The 20,442-nt window shown below is 41.2% G+C and overlaps 2 protein-coding genes across 3 annotated transcripts in view; one reads left to right on the top strand and one right to left on the bottom strand.

Annotated features, from left to right (window-relative positions):
* The window catches only part of LOC310875226 (RNA-binding protein with multiple splicing-like), a 40,284-nt gene extending 39,125 nt beyond the window's left edge, over positions 1-1,159 (top strand). The window contains exon 8 of one of the 2 annotated variants that reach the window (XR_014570621.1): positions 366-1,159. The gene's annotated coding sequence lies outside the window, so the exon portion shown is untranslated. The remainder of the gene's footprint in view (positions 1-365) is intronic. The other variant, XR_014570622.1, reaches the window with a different exon arrangement.
* A 12,414-nt stretch (positions 1,160-13,573) lies between these two features.
* On the bottom strand, positions 13,574-16,223 carry LOC310875270 (fatty acid-binding protein, intestinal-like). Its single transcript, XM_083788452.1, has 4 exons — positions 16,098-16,223; positions 14,907-15,079; positions 14,298-14,405; positions 13,574-14,132 (listed from the first exon to the last, which is right to left on the bottom strand). The coding sequence occupies exons 1-4, from the start codon at positions 16,162-16,164 to the stop codon at positions 14,082-14,084; spliced, it is 399 nt and encodes a 132-aa protein (XP_083644578.1). The 5' UTR covers positions 16,165-16,223; the 3' UTR covers positions 13,574-14,081.
* Positions 16,224-20,442: the final 4,219 nt, after the last annotated feature.

Here is a 20,442-nt window from a genome sequence, read left to right as displayed (position 1 = left end):
CAACTCTGTAATAGCTCGTGTACAGTAACGGTAGTATATAGTGAGTGTGGAGTATGTGTGTGTCGCGGGGGTGTGTGTGTGTGTGTGTGTGGGGGGGGGGGGTGGGTGGGACTGGGACTGGGGGGTTGCGGCTTACTCCAGTTTCATCATCCCCTGTGTTTTCATTAGTGTACATGGTTGGGTGCTGTGGCTATGGTAACCTCTCTCTCTCTCTCTCTCCCTCTCCCTCCCTCTCTCTCTCTCTCTCCCTCTCCCTCCCTGTCTCTCTCTCTCCCTCTCCCTCCCTCTCTCTCTCTCTCTCTCTCTCTCTCTCTCTCTCTCTCTCTCTCTCTCTCTCTCTCTCTCTCTCTCTGTCTGTCTCTCAGGCAGCAGCAGGCTCACAGGCCTCAGGAAATTCTAGACCCCAGTCTCCATCACACATCGAACCCCCTCCCCTCCCGCCCCCCCCCCCCCTCCCTGAAACCCAATCCCATTTTTATACTGTTACATATTCAAGAATTACTATAGCGGTATATACTGTACTTTGGCTACACTCTGTGGTTTCTATCTAAGGTTACCTTATGTGAAAAGGTACTACCGGACATGTACGACAAAGGTACAAACGCGACCCTGACTACACTGTGTCTTATTTAGCTTGAAAGCTACAATCCTTGTCCAGTTGTGTCGCTCTATACCCTTCGCAGAGAGGCAGTCGCGCTGCTGTCCGAAACTAGATGGGGCGGCTCCTCTATTGGCCCAATCCGGTACTAGTGCCAACTGCTTCAAATAACTTTATCGACATTGTCAACCAGGAAGTGAGTGTACCTGACGCATAGAGTTGGATATAAACTAGAGAGCAGACAGCCCTGCCCCCCCCACTATTAATTTCGATGGAAGTTGCTCACTGGCGTTTGAAGCAGCCGGTAGAACGCTCTATACTTCCGCAGTTTCTCGATTCGGGAAAATACGGAAGTGCTAACGTGCCTGAATGCGCCTGAATCGATTTGTGAACGAGCTCTCTTGTGTTAATACTCTGACATACAGACATATAATGTTTATCCCATTCTGACCGGGCACCCATTTTGGTGTCGGCATCATGTTATGCTTTAGCTATTTAAAAATAGCAGATCTACAAGCTCATATCGCGCCACCGAGTGGCGCGATACGAGCTTGTAGGTCTGCTATTTTTGAAAAATCGAAGAGCGACTGACATTTTTAGAATCTGATCTCAGGTCAGAATGGGTTCATCAGGACCAGTGTGTGTCCGGCGGAAACCTCGTATGAATCTGATCTCAGGTCAGAATGGGTTATTCATTACAGTAAGTCCCGGATTGTAGCTTTTAAATGCAGCCAACAACTGTCTGTTGATTGTATTAGAGGTTTTGCCAAGAGAATAATTGGGACAAATTAGCGCCGCCGTTTTCAGAAGGTCTCTCATGTGCACTGCAGGAGTGTAGCCAAAGTGCTACCCGATAATGTTATTCTATGATTATAATTATAATTATTACTATTCTGTATATCATTCATATTAATGTTATGATTATTAAATACATGTTCAAGCATGACTGCAAAAAACCAAAAAAAAACTTAAAAAAAAAAAACAATGCTGTACATTTTTAGATATTTTAAAGAAATACAAAAAGGTATTTTTGTAATCAAGCCAATGTTTGAAATGGTTCTGTTTGATGGGTTTGATGTTGTGCTAAAGTGTGCGAGGACCTTGTTTGAAAACCTCAACCTTTCCTACAGTCTTTTTTTATGGTATATTGGTGCCATTATAAAATGGACAATTGCTCTGCTATACCAAAGCAGTCCTTTTTTTCTTTGCCACGGTCTTATCTTCACATTACGTGGATTTGGGGTTTTGATCTTGTGTCTCCCGAGGCGTCTATTCCTGAAGAAGCAATGTAATGCCAAATGTGCTGTTGTTTTAGCCGGTGTGCATTTTCTCTTTCAAGCGATGAGCAGCGAGATACCGCCGTCCAGGTCAGAACTATAGCGAATCTGTGCCCTTAATATCGTTAACGCCAACACACCTAGACCTATAGTTACACAGCTAGTTGACATTCTGATCGCTGTGGCATTTTTAATGTAATGAAACTTGTCAACGATGGCGGAGAAGACAAGCTCACACGCAGACATTGACAGGAGTAAGCCATCAACGATGCAAGTAGAGTGATCCCAAAGACTGCAATGCACGACAAACTAAGCCTTGCTATTATTAGGAAATGGTTCCTTCATTGTGTAGCAGAGGACTTCAACAGAGTGTAGACAAACAAAAGACCAAAGGCATATTTCCCCCTTACACTGGAGAGCTATCTAGACTAGTGGAATTATTTCCATTTCTTGACTGCTTTGTACTCCTCAATCTGAATTCTTATGAAGTGTGACTATTTTATTATTTTTTTGTGCTGTGTGTCTCCTTTGGTGTCACTCCAAAGAGTATATATCAGCATCTGAAAGGATATTCATTTTAAGCATTCTCTTTTGTCTATTTTTAGGGAAACGATGTGATTCAGTCTGCTTTTGTAAAATATGAATTTATAGTAATTATTGGAGTGAAACTAATAATATTTTGTAATCCTAGTGTTTTCTGGACCTGCAATAAGTTTCTTTTGCTATTCGACACACAATTCAATATTTCAACATTTTAAAGCCAAACGCTGCATTTCCAAAACGGGACAAATCATGTCCTGTGGTTTTATCGTCTTGGCCCAACGGTTGGCTCACATTTCACAGTGATGTGATGTGATAGCAATCACAAAATGAACGAAGAAACACGAACCTCATGTCTACAATCATTGGACAGGTTGAGTTATGTGTTCAGAGTTGTCTAATCAATACGAGAACAGAAACATAATTTCAGTGGATTTATGAAGCAATGTTCCTTTCATTGCAAATGCAAATTTTTTGAGCCGATTGAGGCGCAAAGTTTATTAGAACAAATATTTACAGTGTGTTTGTGTGAGTGTGTGTGTGTGTGTGTGTGTGTGTGTTTTAATGGATACTATGTTAAAAGTCTATGCCCATCATGTAATTCAGTGTAAGTATTATTGTGAGTTTGATTGTGTATATTCCTTTGGTAAATTTTGAGAACTTCCTTATTTGTCCTTATTTCAATGATCGGAACATAATGTGATTAATGAATACTGTTTTACCTACATGTAGATCCACTGTGAAATCCAGAGAAAAAACATGTTCTTTGAAAGAATGCTGGGACGTTATTGTGACGTTATTGTGAGACACCAATGCACAGAATATTCTGGGAATTTAAATCCTACAAACGTTCCGTCAATGGAAAAATGATATCCCCCTTATGGTTTCGCTGAGTGCCCGTGTGTACTGTGCATGTTCACGGCATGGTGTGTGTTCCTTCCCCCCCCCCTTCTTATTTTCTAAATGCATACATAGCTGTTGGTATTTATGTATTTTAGCCACTGTGAGGAGGAAAATATATTTCAGTGAATTGCAGAGGTTTGTTTGTTCTGTTTGACCCCTCCCCCACCCCTTAAAAAAAAGGTGATCAAAACGTTTATATGAAAATAAAAATGTTAAATGAAGACATTGCAGGCCTCAGCCATTAAAGATTGAAATCATTGCTGTTGTCATGACTATAACTTATTTCAAAACGGTTTTTCGTTGGGCCCTGAAAGAACACTGACACTGCCTCCAGACAGTGGAGTCACGAAGAGGCCAAAAGCCGCAAGCGGCAGGCGTCTCTCGTGGCTTTTGGCATCTTCGTGACTCCACTGTCAGTGCTGACAAACTGTAGCGTCACGAAGATGTCAAAAGCTGCGAGCCAGCAGGCATCTCTTCCTGGTTTTTGAGACAGCTGGTGGATGGATGGAAAATGAAGCTTGCGCGTGGCTTCCACTTGCCGCGGGGGCAAGAGTTTCCGGGAATCTGGCCGACGCAGCGTTCTGCTGCGTGGAGCTTAATTTCCATCCACCAGCTGTCTAAAAACCAGGAAGAGACGCCTGCCACGAGCGACTCTTTGCCACGCCTTGACGCCAAAGTGTGATTACACCCAGAGCGGAAGCACCCAGAGTAATGAAGTTACGCCACTAGTGTAACTACAATGGACTAGCCAATCACAGGGACATTTTTCCTTCAGGTTATGGTTATGGGATGTCTAACCTTGGTTGGCTAATATTCTTCTATTAGTTTCCAGCAGGCTGTACCATAGATATATATAAGACTATATGGGCTGTATGCTGAAGCATAATACTGCCCTCCACAGGCCGACGATAGTTCATATATTTCCACATCGTCCAGTAGAGTGAAGATATTTTAGCACTGCTTTGCCTACAACTTCTGTTTTCTTTTGTACTTTCTCCCAAGTATAATTGACTGTCATGTAAAGCTTGTAAAGCATGTAAAACTCACCCCTATTATACACAAATCATTATAATAATCAATATTATAACAAATCACCTACAACACTGTCCAGCCATACTGGGGTTTGACCCAGTCTTTTTGTATGCTTGGTGTAATGTATAGGATGGAGTTGGCAACATGGTGCACTCTAGAGCCACATGTGGCTCTTATAAGGCCCTCTCCAGTGGCTCCCAGTTACCTACGTAGGAATAAGAGGTTTTCTTTTTCTTTATTTTAATCAATTTATTATTGAAATAGGCATAGTTATTCTCCTATTGTAAAGAAAAAAGCTTTGCATAATACACCAGATAAATATAAGAAACAAATGATGGAAGGAAAATAAAGAATGTATTTCATGCTGTACTTCAGCATGAAATACACCTTTCACCACCAACGCTGCTGGGGTTACTGCATTATTAGTACACGATCTGCTTTGAGAATAAAATAAAAAAGTCATATTGAAAGACCAGAAGAAGCACAGATAAATGAATAAAGCAAACATATTTTGTAGCTCCAGACAGATTTTTTTTAAATAATCTTTTTTGTCAAAAATTCTCTCTAGGATGTCACACGGTGCAAACCGACAGAATCAAGCTTTTGCGTCCAAACTTTATCAAAACCTGTACACGCCGGATGTAAGATTACATTTTCACTCAACTTCAGTCAACCTTTTATGCACATGCATAAATCCATACACATAAAAAAGGCTCAATTCCCACATGCTCCGTCTCTTCAGTTCACACCTCCCCCCCACAGCCCCAGGTGGCCCTTTGGAACGTACTGCGGTATCCCACACAGTGGCGGAGGTAGCAGGGGACACGGAGACCTCTCTATGCCCCCTGTAAGAATAGCCCAGCTAGCCCATGGGCCGGCTACTCCAGGGACAAGGACATGGCCCATTTAACCTCTCCATCACCACCACCGTCTCCACTATGCCTTTCTATATCTGTGAGAGGGACGTTAATGCACACACCAGTCTCTCCGTCTGCTCACTCAGATGATACACACACACAAACGCACATATCTCTCTGCTTGCAGGGATTCACACATACAACACATGGAAGGGAATGAGTGTGAAAATGAGTGTGACATTATTTATTTGTGTGTGTGTGTGTGTGTGTGTGTTTTGCACAGTATGCATATTAAAATGCATGTACAGTATGTGTATGTATGCCATATTATTCGTATAGGCGACTAGGCGTTACTCTCCTTGAATGACAAGACACATTAAGAAGGTGTTGCTGTCCCATCTCACTCGTGCTCTTTGGGATGTACAGTACGTGATGGCACCCAACAGTCCTCGCTGTAGTAAGTGTGATATCGACTGTTATATGTGACTGAGTGGCTTCAAAACACTCGTCTATTTATATTAAAATTGGCTTAAGGGAGGACCGGCCAGCGGGCCGGGGGATCACGTCACGCTCATGTCACTATATGCCTCAGCCATAATAATTAATAACCATATAAGGAGTTCTCAATCAGCTATACGCCCAAATATGGAGTGTGTCGTCATGGCATCAGGCGCATATATGGGCACCAAAGGGGGGAATGGTCATATATTGGGCATATACAGTACTGATGATATCAGCGAACTCCATTCATGTGCATGAAAGGGACATGAACTGACAGATAAGAGAGTTTTGGTTGTTCAAGCAACAGATCCGACCACTATTCTGCCCATACAGTAATATGGTGATGTGTTGTGCATTGCTGGGTAAAACCGATATGAGGTTAGGGGACATGGCCAGGTAAGACTGAGGTTAGGGGCCTCATCAATGTCCCTAAAAAAAAGATAACATTTCGCCCTGGAGATGGTTGTGCTGGTAGGTCAGTATAGACACGTCTACTGGAGCTTTGAATGCTCTGATTAAACGTATATTCAGTGATTTCACTTAATTCAAATATCATTTATTTTTTTGTTTTGTTGTGATAATCCTCCCTACTATAGAGTGTGCTGACCATATAAGGAGTTCCTCCCTGTCCCCAGTTAACCCCTGGGGGTCAAAAAACCTTAGGTTTCGTTTTTGACTCTCTGTCCTGATTGGACGAAAGGCTGGGTCCCAGAGCCAAAAACGAAACCTAAGGTTTTTTGAGTGAAATCACTGAATATACCTTTAAACGTGATTTTGGCCCTTTCAATGCATTGATGGCATTCAAATCTGCTACAGAAACAGACATCTCAATGGGCACAAAAAGGCCACAGACAGACGGGTACAAGGGTACTTTCCTCGACACTATGAGTGACTCAGACATATTGGTCAGATCTGAAGGCCCTGTAGCGGCCCAAACCTCTAGTTTATTAAAAACGGCAACTTTACAATTTAGGTGTTTAGCCTAATCACATTTTTGGAAGAGAGAACCGCATGTGTATAGGGCCTCAAAGAGACTAGGATACTATAAACCTATATATATATTTTGTCTCAACAAACATGCTAACTAAATAATATACATTAAGATGTTAGCAGTTTGTGGATTCTATATTCTACCATTCACCATTAAGCATCCGAATTGTCATTTTGCTATAGAGCTGTTGTTTTCTTTGATCCAATTGGTAGGCTACTGTTGTACATCAGAAAGAAAAGCCCAGCTGTATCCTAGCTGTTATAAGTGTTTTCTATATATATGTCATTTTTCTGTTTCCATTGATCTCTGTTTTATAGTGATAATTGGATGTGTGGTAACCTATTGTCCTTTATCAATTGTACTACTGTCTGGTTAGAGTCTGGTTGGTTCACTGTGTAGCCCCTTAATCTAGTAAAATGCAATTTTTATTGTATTTATTTTCTTATTTCTTATTTTATTCATTTATTACCTGTTTTGGTGGTTTATGGTTTTATTATTGTTGCTTTTGTTGTTATTGTCTTCTTTTGTGATGGAACCGGGGAGGGTGGGGTATATGTGGGGTTGTTACCGTTGTTTGTCTACCAAAATTGAAAATCCTATAAATAAAGTTATAAAAAAAGAAAAGAAAACAAAGCCCTGGAAAAGTCAATAATTACACAATAATATGATGCTCCTCTGGTGTCCTTTGTATTTCTTCCACAGCATGCCAGACAGAGCCATCGATTTACCCATTCTGACCGGGCACCCATTTTGGTGTCGGCATCATGTTATGCTTTAGCTATTGAAAAATAGCAGATCTACAAGCTCATATCGCGCCACCGAGTGGCGCGATACGAGCTTGTAGGTCTGCTATTTTTGAAAAATCGAAGAACGACTGACATTTTTAGAATCTGATCTCAGGTCAGAATGGGTTCATCAGACCAGCGTGTGTCCGGCGAAAACCTCGTATGAATCTGATCTCAGGTCAGAATGGGTTAAAAAGGTAAACCTCTATTCCGATCATTGCTATCTAGAGTGTCTTTTTTTGCAGACGCTCTATATGCACAGCTTTGTGTGTACCGCCGTACCGGTATAAGCACGGAATGCGTTTGTTTGTATAGCACCGTAGGAATGTGATGATTTGATTGGCTGATTGGTATGATGACGTTCTTCTCATCGTCATACATCATCATCATGATGAAAGGCATCACTCACTTCACACAAGTGTTTTTTTTTTTTTTTTTTTTTAACTCTATAGTGAGTCATTGAATAGTGGTATGTATGTTTTCCTCCTACCATCTACCTCTCTTTTCTAATTTTCTCTCTCTCTCTGTCTGTCTGCTCCCCCCCCCCCCCTCCCTCTCTCTCTCTCTCTCACCCACAGATTCTATCCTTGGGGACCTGTAGACTGTAAAAAATAAATAGGCCCCCACGCCCTCTGTCTCATAGCAACCGACGCGCAGAGAGCTTATCCCATCCTCTTCTTTCACACTCATCCCTGATTATTATTATGGTCTGTTCTATATGCTTCAGGAGGAGTTCAGTGAACCTCTCACTGGCGTCGCTTTACGCAAGAAATCATTTGATCAATCAATGACGTGAACTCTACTGAAAAGACCACCTGCGTGACGCCTTCAGCACAGACACCTTATGAGGACTTCACTGTAGGCTACTGTGTGTGTGTGTGTGTGTGTGTGTGTGTGTGTGTGTGTGTGTGTGTGTGTGTGTGTGTGCGTGTGTGCGTGTGTGTGTGTGTGTGTGTGTGTGTGTGTGTGTGTGTGCGTTTGTGTGTGTGTCAGAAGAGGATTATAGTCTCTGTGATCATTCCTTTGGGAGGCTCTTCCAAATTTCCTTTATCAGACACTACGGAGCTCCACATTACCGCCTACTGGTCAGTGGACGTACTGCCACTTGGACCTGTATTTGCTATAAAATTTCTGCTAGTGAATTGTGACCTCACTCACTTCATCCTGTATTATCTCTCTCTCCTGTTGGATGAAATTGGTATTCCGACGTGAAAATGTATTTTCTGTTTACCAAGAGTTGGAGAGAGACAGAAAGACCCCTGTTACATGCACCTCACTCTATATAGCAATGCAATGATTTGATTGATTGATTGAAATATTTATTAACAGTTTGCAGAATTACAGTACATTTCAAGCACAAACTCAATACAAAGACTGTTAACTGTGAGTGGACGACCCAATTAAGCATTACACTTGTTTACAAGATGGTCCACCTTGTTCAATTCATCAAAACATTTAGAGACATACAAATAGACACTTCTAGATTACTTTGGGAGATATTTAGCGCCAATTTGTATATTTGACAAAACAAAATAATATCATTTACCCAATCACTTAATGGTCAATGTAGGGTACATACAGGTACATACTTAATAATAACTATTAATCTACTTTCCCATTAGGTTTGCATGTACTTACTAGGCGTCCACAGTTCATTTGTTTCCATCAATTGTTTTGCAATTTCTTGTAGTAAACCATGCAAGGCAAAGTCACCAATCTACTGGGAGCAGTTAGGGCCCGGGGTTTAGTGTCTTGCTCAAGTTTTTTGACATCATCCAGGAGAACTCGGGGATTGAGCCGGGAACCTTCAGATTCCAAGAATACAATCCATATCTCATTGATACCTTTAATTGATTATATGTACTTGGTTAGGGGCACTTTATATGTAATATTGCAGATCTATAAGCTTCTAGATCAGTCATTTTTGGCTAAGAGATTTTGTGTAAAGGGAAAATAGGGGAATCAGGGGATCAAGTAGTAGACCCCTGGGGGACCCTGCAGGTCAACACAGTAAATGAAGCGGTTAAGTAAAAAAACTTTTCAAGAGCATTATGGAAAACATAATTCTAATAATGTATCAGTGTTTTCATTCATCATTTAATCACTTACCATGAATAATTTATGATAATAATTTATCAGTGCCAAAATGTAATCCAAAGACAATAAGCCTATAGTGTCCCAGATCACATCCCTCCGCCCCATTGCAGATTCAGAGCATCGGAAGCGAACCCGTCTGGGCAAGATAAGCCTTCTTTGCACAGTGGATTTACCTACACTCAGGACCCTGCAGGCAGGTGGTCTGTACCAAGCCTTGATCATTTGATGCTGAATAGGCCAATGTTTCCCGAACAGTGTGTCGGGACCCAGACTGAAACAGAGTGCCTTGGACCCCTTTTTTATGTTTGAACCCTCGCAACGAGCACCTGTTTTCAGTTCACAACTACAAAGGACCACGGCAGCGCTTCTTTCAAAGATATATATTATATTCTTTTGAAATAAATACATTTTTAAATAATGCTCTACACTTTAAAACAAATAAACAAATCTGAAATACCATAAATAAAAAACGAAGAAGAATAGAGCACCGAAGTCTGACGTCAATATCGGTAGAGGGCGCAAATCCACGGGTTCATCTACTTTTTATTTGCATTGTAATCCCCATAGAGGTATTTTAGATTGCATCATATAAGTACTGTGTTTGAGAAATAAACATGTCACCCCGGCCGCTTCACTGGATATGAAGAATCAACTGACTGAGAGAAAACGCTGAATTAGTTACATTTTCGCTAGAAACAGACTGTATCATAATATGATACAGTCTCTGTATCTCTGTATCGTTTGTGACAGTCAGTCACTCATATATTATATGAGTGACTGACTGTCACAAACAATACAGAGACACCTCCCTGACAATAACGCAGAGACAGCTTGTTTATTTTTGGACCACAATTTTAAGATGACCCCATGTTATTCTCCATAGAGAAATTACTTCCGTGAACCAGGCAGAACCAGGGGATGAGTGAGTGACGTCAGGACTTCGGCGCTCTATAAGATGTATAGGCCTAGTAGTTTGGGTCCCAACTCCCGGGCAATAAACGTCACTCTTTGGTCTCGCCGTGAATGCGGCCATCTTTCCATTAAGTTAATGGCAGGGTGGCAACTAGAACCACAATTTACCATTGACAGCCAATACATCCAAACAGAAAACTCCTGATTGTATCAAACGACGTCAAACTCACCAACATTGCAGATGTACGAAAAGCTTGATGTATCCTCTTTCTATCTGCAATGTTGTTGTTTCATAAAAAATCCACCATAGACATGAGCTACTTTCTGTCAAGAAATTCCTTGCAGTAGTCAGGGGATAGTCTATATACAATCTGGGAATACATTTCTTACCAAGAATTGTCTTCACCAATGTGTTTGTAAGGATGTCTACTAACATATCCCATGTGTGGTGTGTGTGGTGTGTTTTGTGTTTTGTTTGTTTTTCCTTTTCTTTTGTGTAAGTCATGTGTATTTTGTATGCTTAATTGAAAAATCATTAAAAAAACCTAGGGTAATTTTTGACAGCTGCCGTTTATCGTGCAAAACTAATGCTTGGAATGGATTCATAATTATGAAAAACCCTAGTTTGACATGTCACATGCTAAAGCATAATGACATTTAGAACATTTTGCCTGTATATTGGTTGCTATAGCTGGTCAAAAATTCCCCTAGTGGTTGAATATATAGAAACCAGTGTGGGATATGTTAGTAGACACCTTTACAAACACATTGGTGAAGAGATTTCTTTGTAAGAAATGTAGGTAGGCCTATTCCAAGATTTGATATTATTCTGATAATATTCCCTGACTACAGGTGATTATTTTTCAGTGTGTCAGAAGCGCTCGCTTTCAGAAAAGCAACGTCATTATGTGCAAATTCAAAACAGGTGGTGGTACGCAAGGTTGTTGAGTGATAGCACTTCCATGCTCCAGCTCCAAATAATCACCTGCAAGGAATATCTTGACAGAAATTTAAGTAGCTCAAAACATGTCTACAGTGGATTTTTATGAAACAAACACTTTGCAGATAGAGGATTATTCAAGATTTTCGTACAGCTGCAATGTTGGTGAGTTTGACATCATTTAATACAATCTGTTTAATAGGACTTTTCTGTTTGGATACGTAGCCTATAGTCCTATGAAAATGAATTTAATCCTTTGTTTGAGCCAAATCTGGGTTGCACGTGCAGTTTGTTGAACTCACCCTTTCGTTGACATTAAGGAAGTATTTAGACAGGTACAGTACACTGTAGGCCTACATGGGTATTTTGGTGGTGTAGCGAATCTTGTAGAATGTAGACCAGAGTACAGACCCATTGCAAGATGCTGTAGCCTGTAGCCTACTCTGTCGTCAACCGGTCGAAAATCTACTTTTGTCTAGCATTTTTATCCAACTATAGCGTTGGATCAATTTATCAGACTCGATAAAAATGCATATGACCAAAGCTATTATCCAACTATGTCAAAGAGCACAGCCACAGATTATTTACCAGGCAATTAACTTTAAGCAATAGGCCTATAATGAATTCACAAATCAATGCAGAAGTCGTAAGTGAGGCCAGGTCGGCCTCTTGTGGCGAGTGACAAAAGGTGCATGTTGATTATTCATATTCCTTCACTGGCATTGGTTAAAACACAGGGGGGTGTATATACACAGTATTCTACAAATGAATGAATAGCATATTGTCTTCATAACGCGCGCGCGCGTGTGTGTGTGTCTCAAGTTCACTGCTTTGGGTGCTGTAACTCACGGCAGGCACATGATGACAACACAAGACTGTCTGAGGCTGTCATGGTCATCATGTGATTGGAGCCAGCTGATTATATATAATAAACTATTAATATCAGGCTACCTCATCTAAGTAGGCTAGATGTCAGCAAGAGGATGTTGCAAGGGTAAGGTTCCTATAATCTTAGGTTAATTCATTAATTCATTTTAGGTTGTTATTAAAGAAAGTAAATATGAGTGTTCATATTTTTTCATTTGCTGCTTTCTTTCGTTTTAGGGATTTTAGCTGTTTTTCACAGGGGGGCGAGGGCATTCGAGCATGGGGCTAAATATTATTTATTTATTTACATTTTTTTTTATTATTTACTATAGTCCTACTAGACCCAAGAAATTACATCTGGCCACAAAAGATCACGGGATCTACTGAATGTGTCAAACCACAGTAGGTCCTGTGATATTATGTGGCCAGATGTAATTTCTTGGTCTAGTAGGACTATAGAAAATAATAATAAACGAAATCGCTATAACATTTTGTAAAAAAAAAAACATATTTAGCCCCATGCTCGAATGCCCCCTCCCCCCTGTGAAAAACAGCTAAACACACTTTCCTCAGGAGACAGCAAGGTACTAGTTACAAATAGTTTAATAAAAGAGAATTCACTTCTCTGTGTGACACATGAGTTCCCACTTCTGCCAATTATTGCATTGGGTTATGGCGCCCTCTTTTGGTTGAACTTGTGCCTGGGCTCGTTTAAATTTCTGGTTTGAATGGTGTTTGCATGAATACAAGAAGACTCACCCCGTTTCTGTTTTCCTCCCAGAATTTTCCCCAGTGAGGGGTGGGAGAGGCTGGACAGCAGACGGCTGGACTTTGAATTTCTCTAACTATAAACTTTCATGACAGCAGAACAGCCTAAGTACAAATATAATTTATGAAAAGCTACTACAGTGAAGTCTGTTCACAGAAGTTGTTGTAGGATATGTGGGGAAAATTCCATGGCACTGACTACAGCATGTAACCGATAAGCATTTGTTATTTTGTATAATGTACCCATGTTATAACCTGCAAAAAATATATTTCATTTAAATAGGTTTCACAAAAAACAAATGCAGTTATTCTCTATTTTGTGGACCCTGTTGATAAATGTATATCACATGATACGTTATATTGTATTATGATATAATATATCACAAATAAATGTTGGCCATTAAGACATTTTTTCTCCCATGTGAGAGTGTAAACATTTATTTTTGGCCATGAAGTGTACACTAAAAGCTCAAAATGTGTCTACAAACAAATGAATACATAATAATTGGCACAAAAAATATTTTTTCTTTATTGTGAAATGCCACCACATATATCAAAACCTTTAGTACAAAATGACTTCCAATACTTGTGACACCCGGGACCGGATTGTTGCACAACAGGGGGAAAAATGTTTTCAAATTAGGTTTCTAGAGCAGGTTTAAAGTTGCTGCCAAGCGACCTTCCTCTGGGGTCCAGTTTCCCAGACAGGCATTAACCTTAGCCCCAGACTCAAACACAATGTATCCATCATTCATCTCTGTTGTTGAATTGATTTAATTTAGATCCGACCTTGGTCCATGGTGTGGAAACGGTTTAGCCAGCATAGTAATGAACTGAAAGGCCCAGCGAATGCGCTGTGTCATGCACTTGAAATCAGTCGTCCTAATTCAGTGCTTCTCCCAAACATTTTTCAAAGTTTGTCTATAAGGGGGTTGAGGTATGTCAGAAATACACTTGATCTAGTCTAATTGTTAGAAAAACCTAAAGACCTAAATGTGAAATATCCCTGGACTTTATTGCTTCTTGAAAATCCTCTTGGCATCCACTCCCTCATAGTTGTATGTCTGCGAGGAAAAGAGGAATGTTTGTGAACAAAAACTACGAGACTGTTGTTCATTGCACTCAGAATAAATCTCCCAAATATAGATCAATAGCACACAAAAAAAAAGATCTCATCTAAGATCCACCAAAACAAAATGTGATTTTTTTTGAATAGAACAAAACCGAACCTGTACAAGCTCTCCTCCAGCCAGAGATCGAGTGGTGGTCAAAACCTTACTGTTGTCTTTTCTGGTGAATTTTCCGTTCAGCATTTCCCCATCCATCTCCCACACACCCTGGCAGAGATATAATGGATACATATGTAGACACATAACATGACAGTAGGGGAAACTACGATGCTTGAATTGACAGTAGGGGAAACTACGATGCTTGAATTGATTTTATTCCAGTGTGTATAGGGTGTGTTGAGCTGCACTAGGTTGTTTGTGCACTGCGTGCATACATATTCGAGTGCACAGTGACATAAGAGTGTAAGTGTCTGTGAAAGTGTACAAATAGATCCTTGTGGATCTTTCAAAGGGTCATTGTCACTCTGGATGTAGCTGTTTAGGCACTTTCATACTGCTCAGTTTTGGACAAAGCATCAAGATGGATGTGAATCTAAACTTCTCAATATAGTTTTTTCAGCAGTTATAGTGTAGGCTTATCTACTTTTTCCGAGTTTGATGGCAGAAACTGTTGCTTTTTTGTCTCAATTTCACCTACAGTACCTCTAAGTGGCAAATATGGCCTTGAGCAAAGCACTGACTGCATGCGTAAACACCAATGATACTCACTGAGACTTCGGTGCCATCTGCCAAGGCATAGTCAAACTGGACACCCAGGGTGAAATCGATGTCTTTGGTGCGAAAGGTGCTTGACTCCTTGAGGTGGAACTTGTCCCCTGTCTGTTCAATGATGATTTTCAGGTTGTCATGTTCCGCAAGCTTCCTCTTCATTACATTAACGCCTGGTTAAGCATGGAAACATTTCAGGGAATGTCTGACAATATACTTGGCTGCAACAAACTATGCACTGCTATTTTGAAGACATGCTTTGAAAGTACAGTATAGCAGGTCTGCTGTCTGCATGTTTACACAACGCCTCCCGAGTTTGCCTTAAGCTTGTGGCCACAAAGTACAGAGTACAGAAAGTTCAGAAACCATGTTGTAAATGTCATATACGCTAGTGTTGCCTGGCCTGTAGGCTATATTGGCCTAGTAATCAAATGTCTAGTAATATTTGCTATGCCTTCCAAGTACTGAACCAGATTATCAACATGCCTTCCTTTTACTGTTCGTTTTACTGTTAGACATTAATCATGTTTCAAACTAGTCCACACTTGCAGTTAGCTCTGGTCCATACATAGCCCTAATGCCGTTGCATTAGATTAGAGCTATGGGACTTTCAATGAATTTCCCTCGCATGAAAGACTTTTAGATATTGCCAAGAGAAAATCCCATTGGCAAGAACTTTCATTTTGGTGAAAAGACAATCGCTTTCTGGCCAAAAAAGTTAATTTTATACGTGTGGTGGCGGGCTCAGAGTGCATCCACCGGGGAAAGTAGTCTTTCTAATGACCAAAACCGTCTTTGTATTGGTGAGTAGCGAAAATGTTCTTTTTATTTTAGCAGAAGTCGAGAGGCTGGTTTGCATTTCATGCGAGGGCAATTCATTAAGTCCCATAGCTCTAAGGCATTATGATGACACACACACACACACACACACACACACACACACACACACACACACACACACACACACACACACACACACACACACACACACACACACACACACACACACACACGTTGAACCAACAAGATGTCCTCATAAATAAGAGATGCCACCATTAAAATCCCAAACAGTAGGTAAAACTTATTGAACCAGGGAATATAGTTACATAATATTCATATAGAGTTGCATAATGTGCACTGTGGGGAATGTGAAAGACATGCAGACCTACATACACATGCTATATAACTCACCCATCTCCTCCATGAACTTGTCATAGTTCTCGCTGCGGTCAACTTTCCAGGTTCCGTTGAACGCCATGGCTGCAGGGTCGAAGCGTTGTGGCAGGTGCTGAGATGCTGACAGACCGTGGGATCCCAAATGCCCAATGACCTTCCTTTATATATAAACTCCTCCCCTCTCCTCCTCTTCAACCCCCCCCCCCTCCCCCTCCCCCCCACCACCACCTCCCCTTCCCTCCTCCAATTGACACACACATACAGTGACAATTCCCATCCCCACCCTGTCCCGTCCCAGCTAAGGGTTGGCATGGGAGATGCTCTCCTTTTTATTGTCCTGATTATCTGTCTGCCGCTTACAGCTTGCGTGTAAAATGTAGGCCGCTTGTCGCACGGCCTCAAGGATCCACTGATAAATAAGGCAAAGGGCAGCTCCCCTCAGTCGACCTGGTATACGGGCACAACACTGAGCCACTGTTCCATAAGGGAGCCCCCCCCTCCCCCCTCCCCTGGGCAAGTGGGCCTGCTGCATTGTTTGTTGCCCATGGCATTCGCTCACCCAGGCCCCTCTCTCTCTCTCGTTCCGTTACACTCTCACTCACTCACTGTCCCACCCCCAGCCCCTCTCCATTCTCATTCCAACCCCTCTCTCCCCATGCACACCGTGCCTTGCATGTCAATGAGTTATAATGGGACTTCCCCATTGACAGTGTGGTGACGAGTTCTTCTTGGCTAGTTTATACAGCAACAACATACACTTGTGACATTGAATTTTATGTGTCCTCTCTGTCTGAGGCTGACCTGGTAGAATTTGATGCTACACATTATCACTTTCACTACATGTCCATGACAATGGTGTACTATAGCCTGACTGCATTCTCTGGAGGACATTTCTTTTGTCATTGGAATTATTGGCATGGTGTGTGGTGGGACACAGAATACTGAATACATTGTTCACACCTCATGAAGCCAATTAAGGCTGTTACTTAAATGCCTCTAAATCTATATAAAATTAAATGACATGACCAGCTACAGATGTCCTCGAGTGGAGTGAGAAACAGGATATTTTCTAAAGATATGACGAGAGAGAGAGAGAGAGAGAGACCATGTCTAATGTAGGGGGTCTAGGCTTGCCTTTAGCTATAGCCTGTTTGTAAGTAGATTGCAAGGATGGATGCTGTTCTAGCCTCATAATCTACCATACAGTCTGCATCAGTGGGAGCATGGAGACTTTTCCTTAATCCATTCTGACCTGAGATCAGATTCATACAAGGTTTCCACTGGACACACACTGGTCTTATTAACCCATTCTGACCTGAGATCAGATTCTAAAAATGTCAGTCATTCTTCGATTTTTCAAAAATAGCAGACCTACAAGCTCGTAGCGCGCCACTCGGTGGCGCGATATGAGCTTGTAGATCTGCTATTTTTCAATAGCTAAAGCATAACATGATGCTAACACCAAAATGGGTTCCCGTTCAGAAAGAAATCATGCCATATCTGATAAGGCTATCTAATGTGGACAGGTGTGGTAGGTAGATTGTCAAAAGTCCTAATACGATTTGGAAATCTGGCTGCATCACCCACTGGCATTACGTATTTTATGTTTATGTTTAAGTATTTATTTTTCCAACGTTTCGGCAACAACTTGTTGCCGAAACGTTGGAAAAATAAAGATTTGATGGCATCGTGACTACGAGCTGTGCGGCCTCTCTCCTTTCTCAGTCATAGTTTTATCTCCTGCGGTCAGCAGCACCTCCCCACTACTGGTGTGTGCTCCTACTCCTACCTTTCTGTTTGTATGTTTAAGTATTAAACATAAAATAGTGATCAGCACTGTGTGAACTCTTAAGAAAGTTGATGCAGGTCAGGAAGTGCAGTCGTTGTATTGTGCTAGTACACATGTAGGCCACATGGGTGTTCCAGGTTCATGAGTTGTAAATAAAAACACCAAGGTATTTAGAGCATATGATGAGGAGACCCACCTGTGAGATCGTTTCATGGCCCGTGGTCACCAACTCCCCTCACCATCTGTCTTTTTAACATTCAAGACGAGGTGTGTTGTTTTAGTTTTAGTCACATTTTAGTCACCTGGAATGTTTTAGTGTCTGCTAAATCTACAGTTGAATTAGTTGAACAAAATGTATTTTGTGGGCCTTGTTTTTTTTTCCACTTGAGCTGCGATGCGTTGTGAGCTTGTAGATCGTCTATTTTCAGCATGCAACTAATTGTAAAATGACTTGTACTGATCTCTTGTCCACTAGTCCCTTCCTAACATTTGTAATGATGTAATGATGCTGGAGTGAGTTGTTATGTGAAGGGGGGGGGGGGGTTCATGTAAGTTCGCAGGATTGACATCCGTGTTTATAGAATATCCTCTTGCCTAGATTTACATCAGACACCCAATATCATATCAGGGTTCAGTTGAACCGATTAGGATTCAGTTGCAATCTCAAATATGACCTAGATTTAAGAAGTAATGGAATTCTAGTGGTTATATTACACCACTAAAGGTAAGATTCCTGCTTGTCCTAGCTCGCTGCGTCTTGCATAACCCAAAGGGTAACAAGAAGACTCACCCCGGTGTGTGCCCGTTTTTCCTCCCGGAATTTTCCCCAGTGAGGGGGATAACTTTGTAATATGCTATTGGCTGTTTGTATTCTTTTTGGAAAAATATAAAAAGATACTCCTGTGGAAAGGCTATATTACTTATATTGACACTATAAACAATTTAGTATTATTTAGTATAAATTATGTAAGGTTTTGCCCCCTCAAATGGTACCTCGTCAGATAATCCCCACATATCCTACAACAACTTCTGTGAACAGACTTCACTGTAGTAGCTTTTCATGAATTATATTTGTACTTAGGCTGTCTGCTGTCATGAAAGTTTATAGTTAGAGAAATCCAAAATCCAGCCGTCTGCTGTCCAGCCTCTCCCACCCCTCACTGGGGAAAATTCTGGGAGGAAAACAGAAACGGGGTGAGTCTTCTTGTATTCACCCAAAGCTAGTGCTCGCAACTGGTTTTGTCGTTTTGTCCATTTTCTCAGTTCCCCCTGTGTACTACATGGCCCCCTGTGTCATGCCGACCCCCCACTGTTGTCCTGGGCAGGGGTTTCCACACGTTTCCGTGCCCAAAGGCACACCAATGGGCAGATTAAAAGAAAGCTCACAATGGCTTGCGCTGCAACACATTGTGAGCTTGTAGAGCTGCTGGCTACAGTATATTATTATTTAGAGGTTCGGGCTGCAGTGAGGCCCTCACTCACACCAATACAGTGTTGTTTTTTGCAGAAAATTTTGATTTTAGTTTTAGTCGTAGTAGTCTCTTGAATAGTTTTGTTTTAGTCACCTGGAATGTTTTAGTGTTAGTCCAGTTTTAGTCAACTAAATGTCATAAGATTTTAGTCGACTAAACGTTGATGCTGACGTAATGACTGATTTTGCACTTGCTGAAAATAGCCGATCTACAAGCTCACAACGTGTCGCAGCGCGACACGTTGTGAGCTTGTAGATCGGCTATTTTCAGCATGCAACCCTTAGTGTAAAATGATTTATACTTGATCTCTTGTCCACTAGTCCCTTCCTAACATTTTAGTTTTTGTAGACGAAATTGTCAATATATTTATTTTAGTCATCATAGCTTAGTTTTCATTCAGTTTCCGTTTAGTTTTCATCAGTGGAAAAAGGTAGTCGACGAACATTTTTCGTTTAGTTTTAGTCGACGAAATCAACACTGCACCGATGTCGCACCCCAGGCTGATCCGACGGATATGTCTGAGCCAGAGACTTGCATACATAGGAGCATAATATTGTTTGGATCGGCGGTTATGGACAACCAGATATCGATGCCTATAATATATGCCGGGACAATCTGGAGCTGTCGCATCTGTGGCTCTGGACAACCAGATCTCCATATACTGTATGCCTATATGGGCGTTTATGATTTTGTCTAAGTTATAGTGATGTGGCCCTGCCTATGTATGGGCATATCTTATTTGTTTATGGTTATGTCTGAGTCTTTGTTGGAAAGGCCAAACCATAATTGGGCTGCCTTGCCAACAGGCATGCACAGAGGGCCTTTGATTGGACTAATTGTTGAGACTGCATTACAGACAACCTGTGCTGTTAATTATAATTTAGTATGGTCAGCTTGCTCTGCAGAGAGAGTTCAGTTTTCAGTTTTGTCTTTGACAGAACAACACCTCCTTGTGTCAATGACTTTGACTTTGACTTTGACTTTATTAATTCATGCTTGCAGTGGAGCCGAGGCCCCACTGAAAAAACTGCAGAACTTTACAAATTGATACATGGTAATAATAATAATAATAAAATAGACTAAAAACACACAATTATAA

This window comes from Protomyctophum parallelum, assembly GCF_964188405.1.
Source record: "Protomyctophum parallelum genome assembly, chromosome: 18".
Lineage (NCBI taxonomy): Eukaryota > Metazoa > Chordata > Actinopteri > Myctophiformes > Myctophidae > Protomyctophum > Protomyctophum parallelum.
This window is presented reverse-complemented; position numbering and strand designations above follow the sequence as displayed.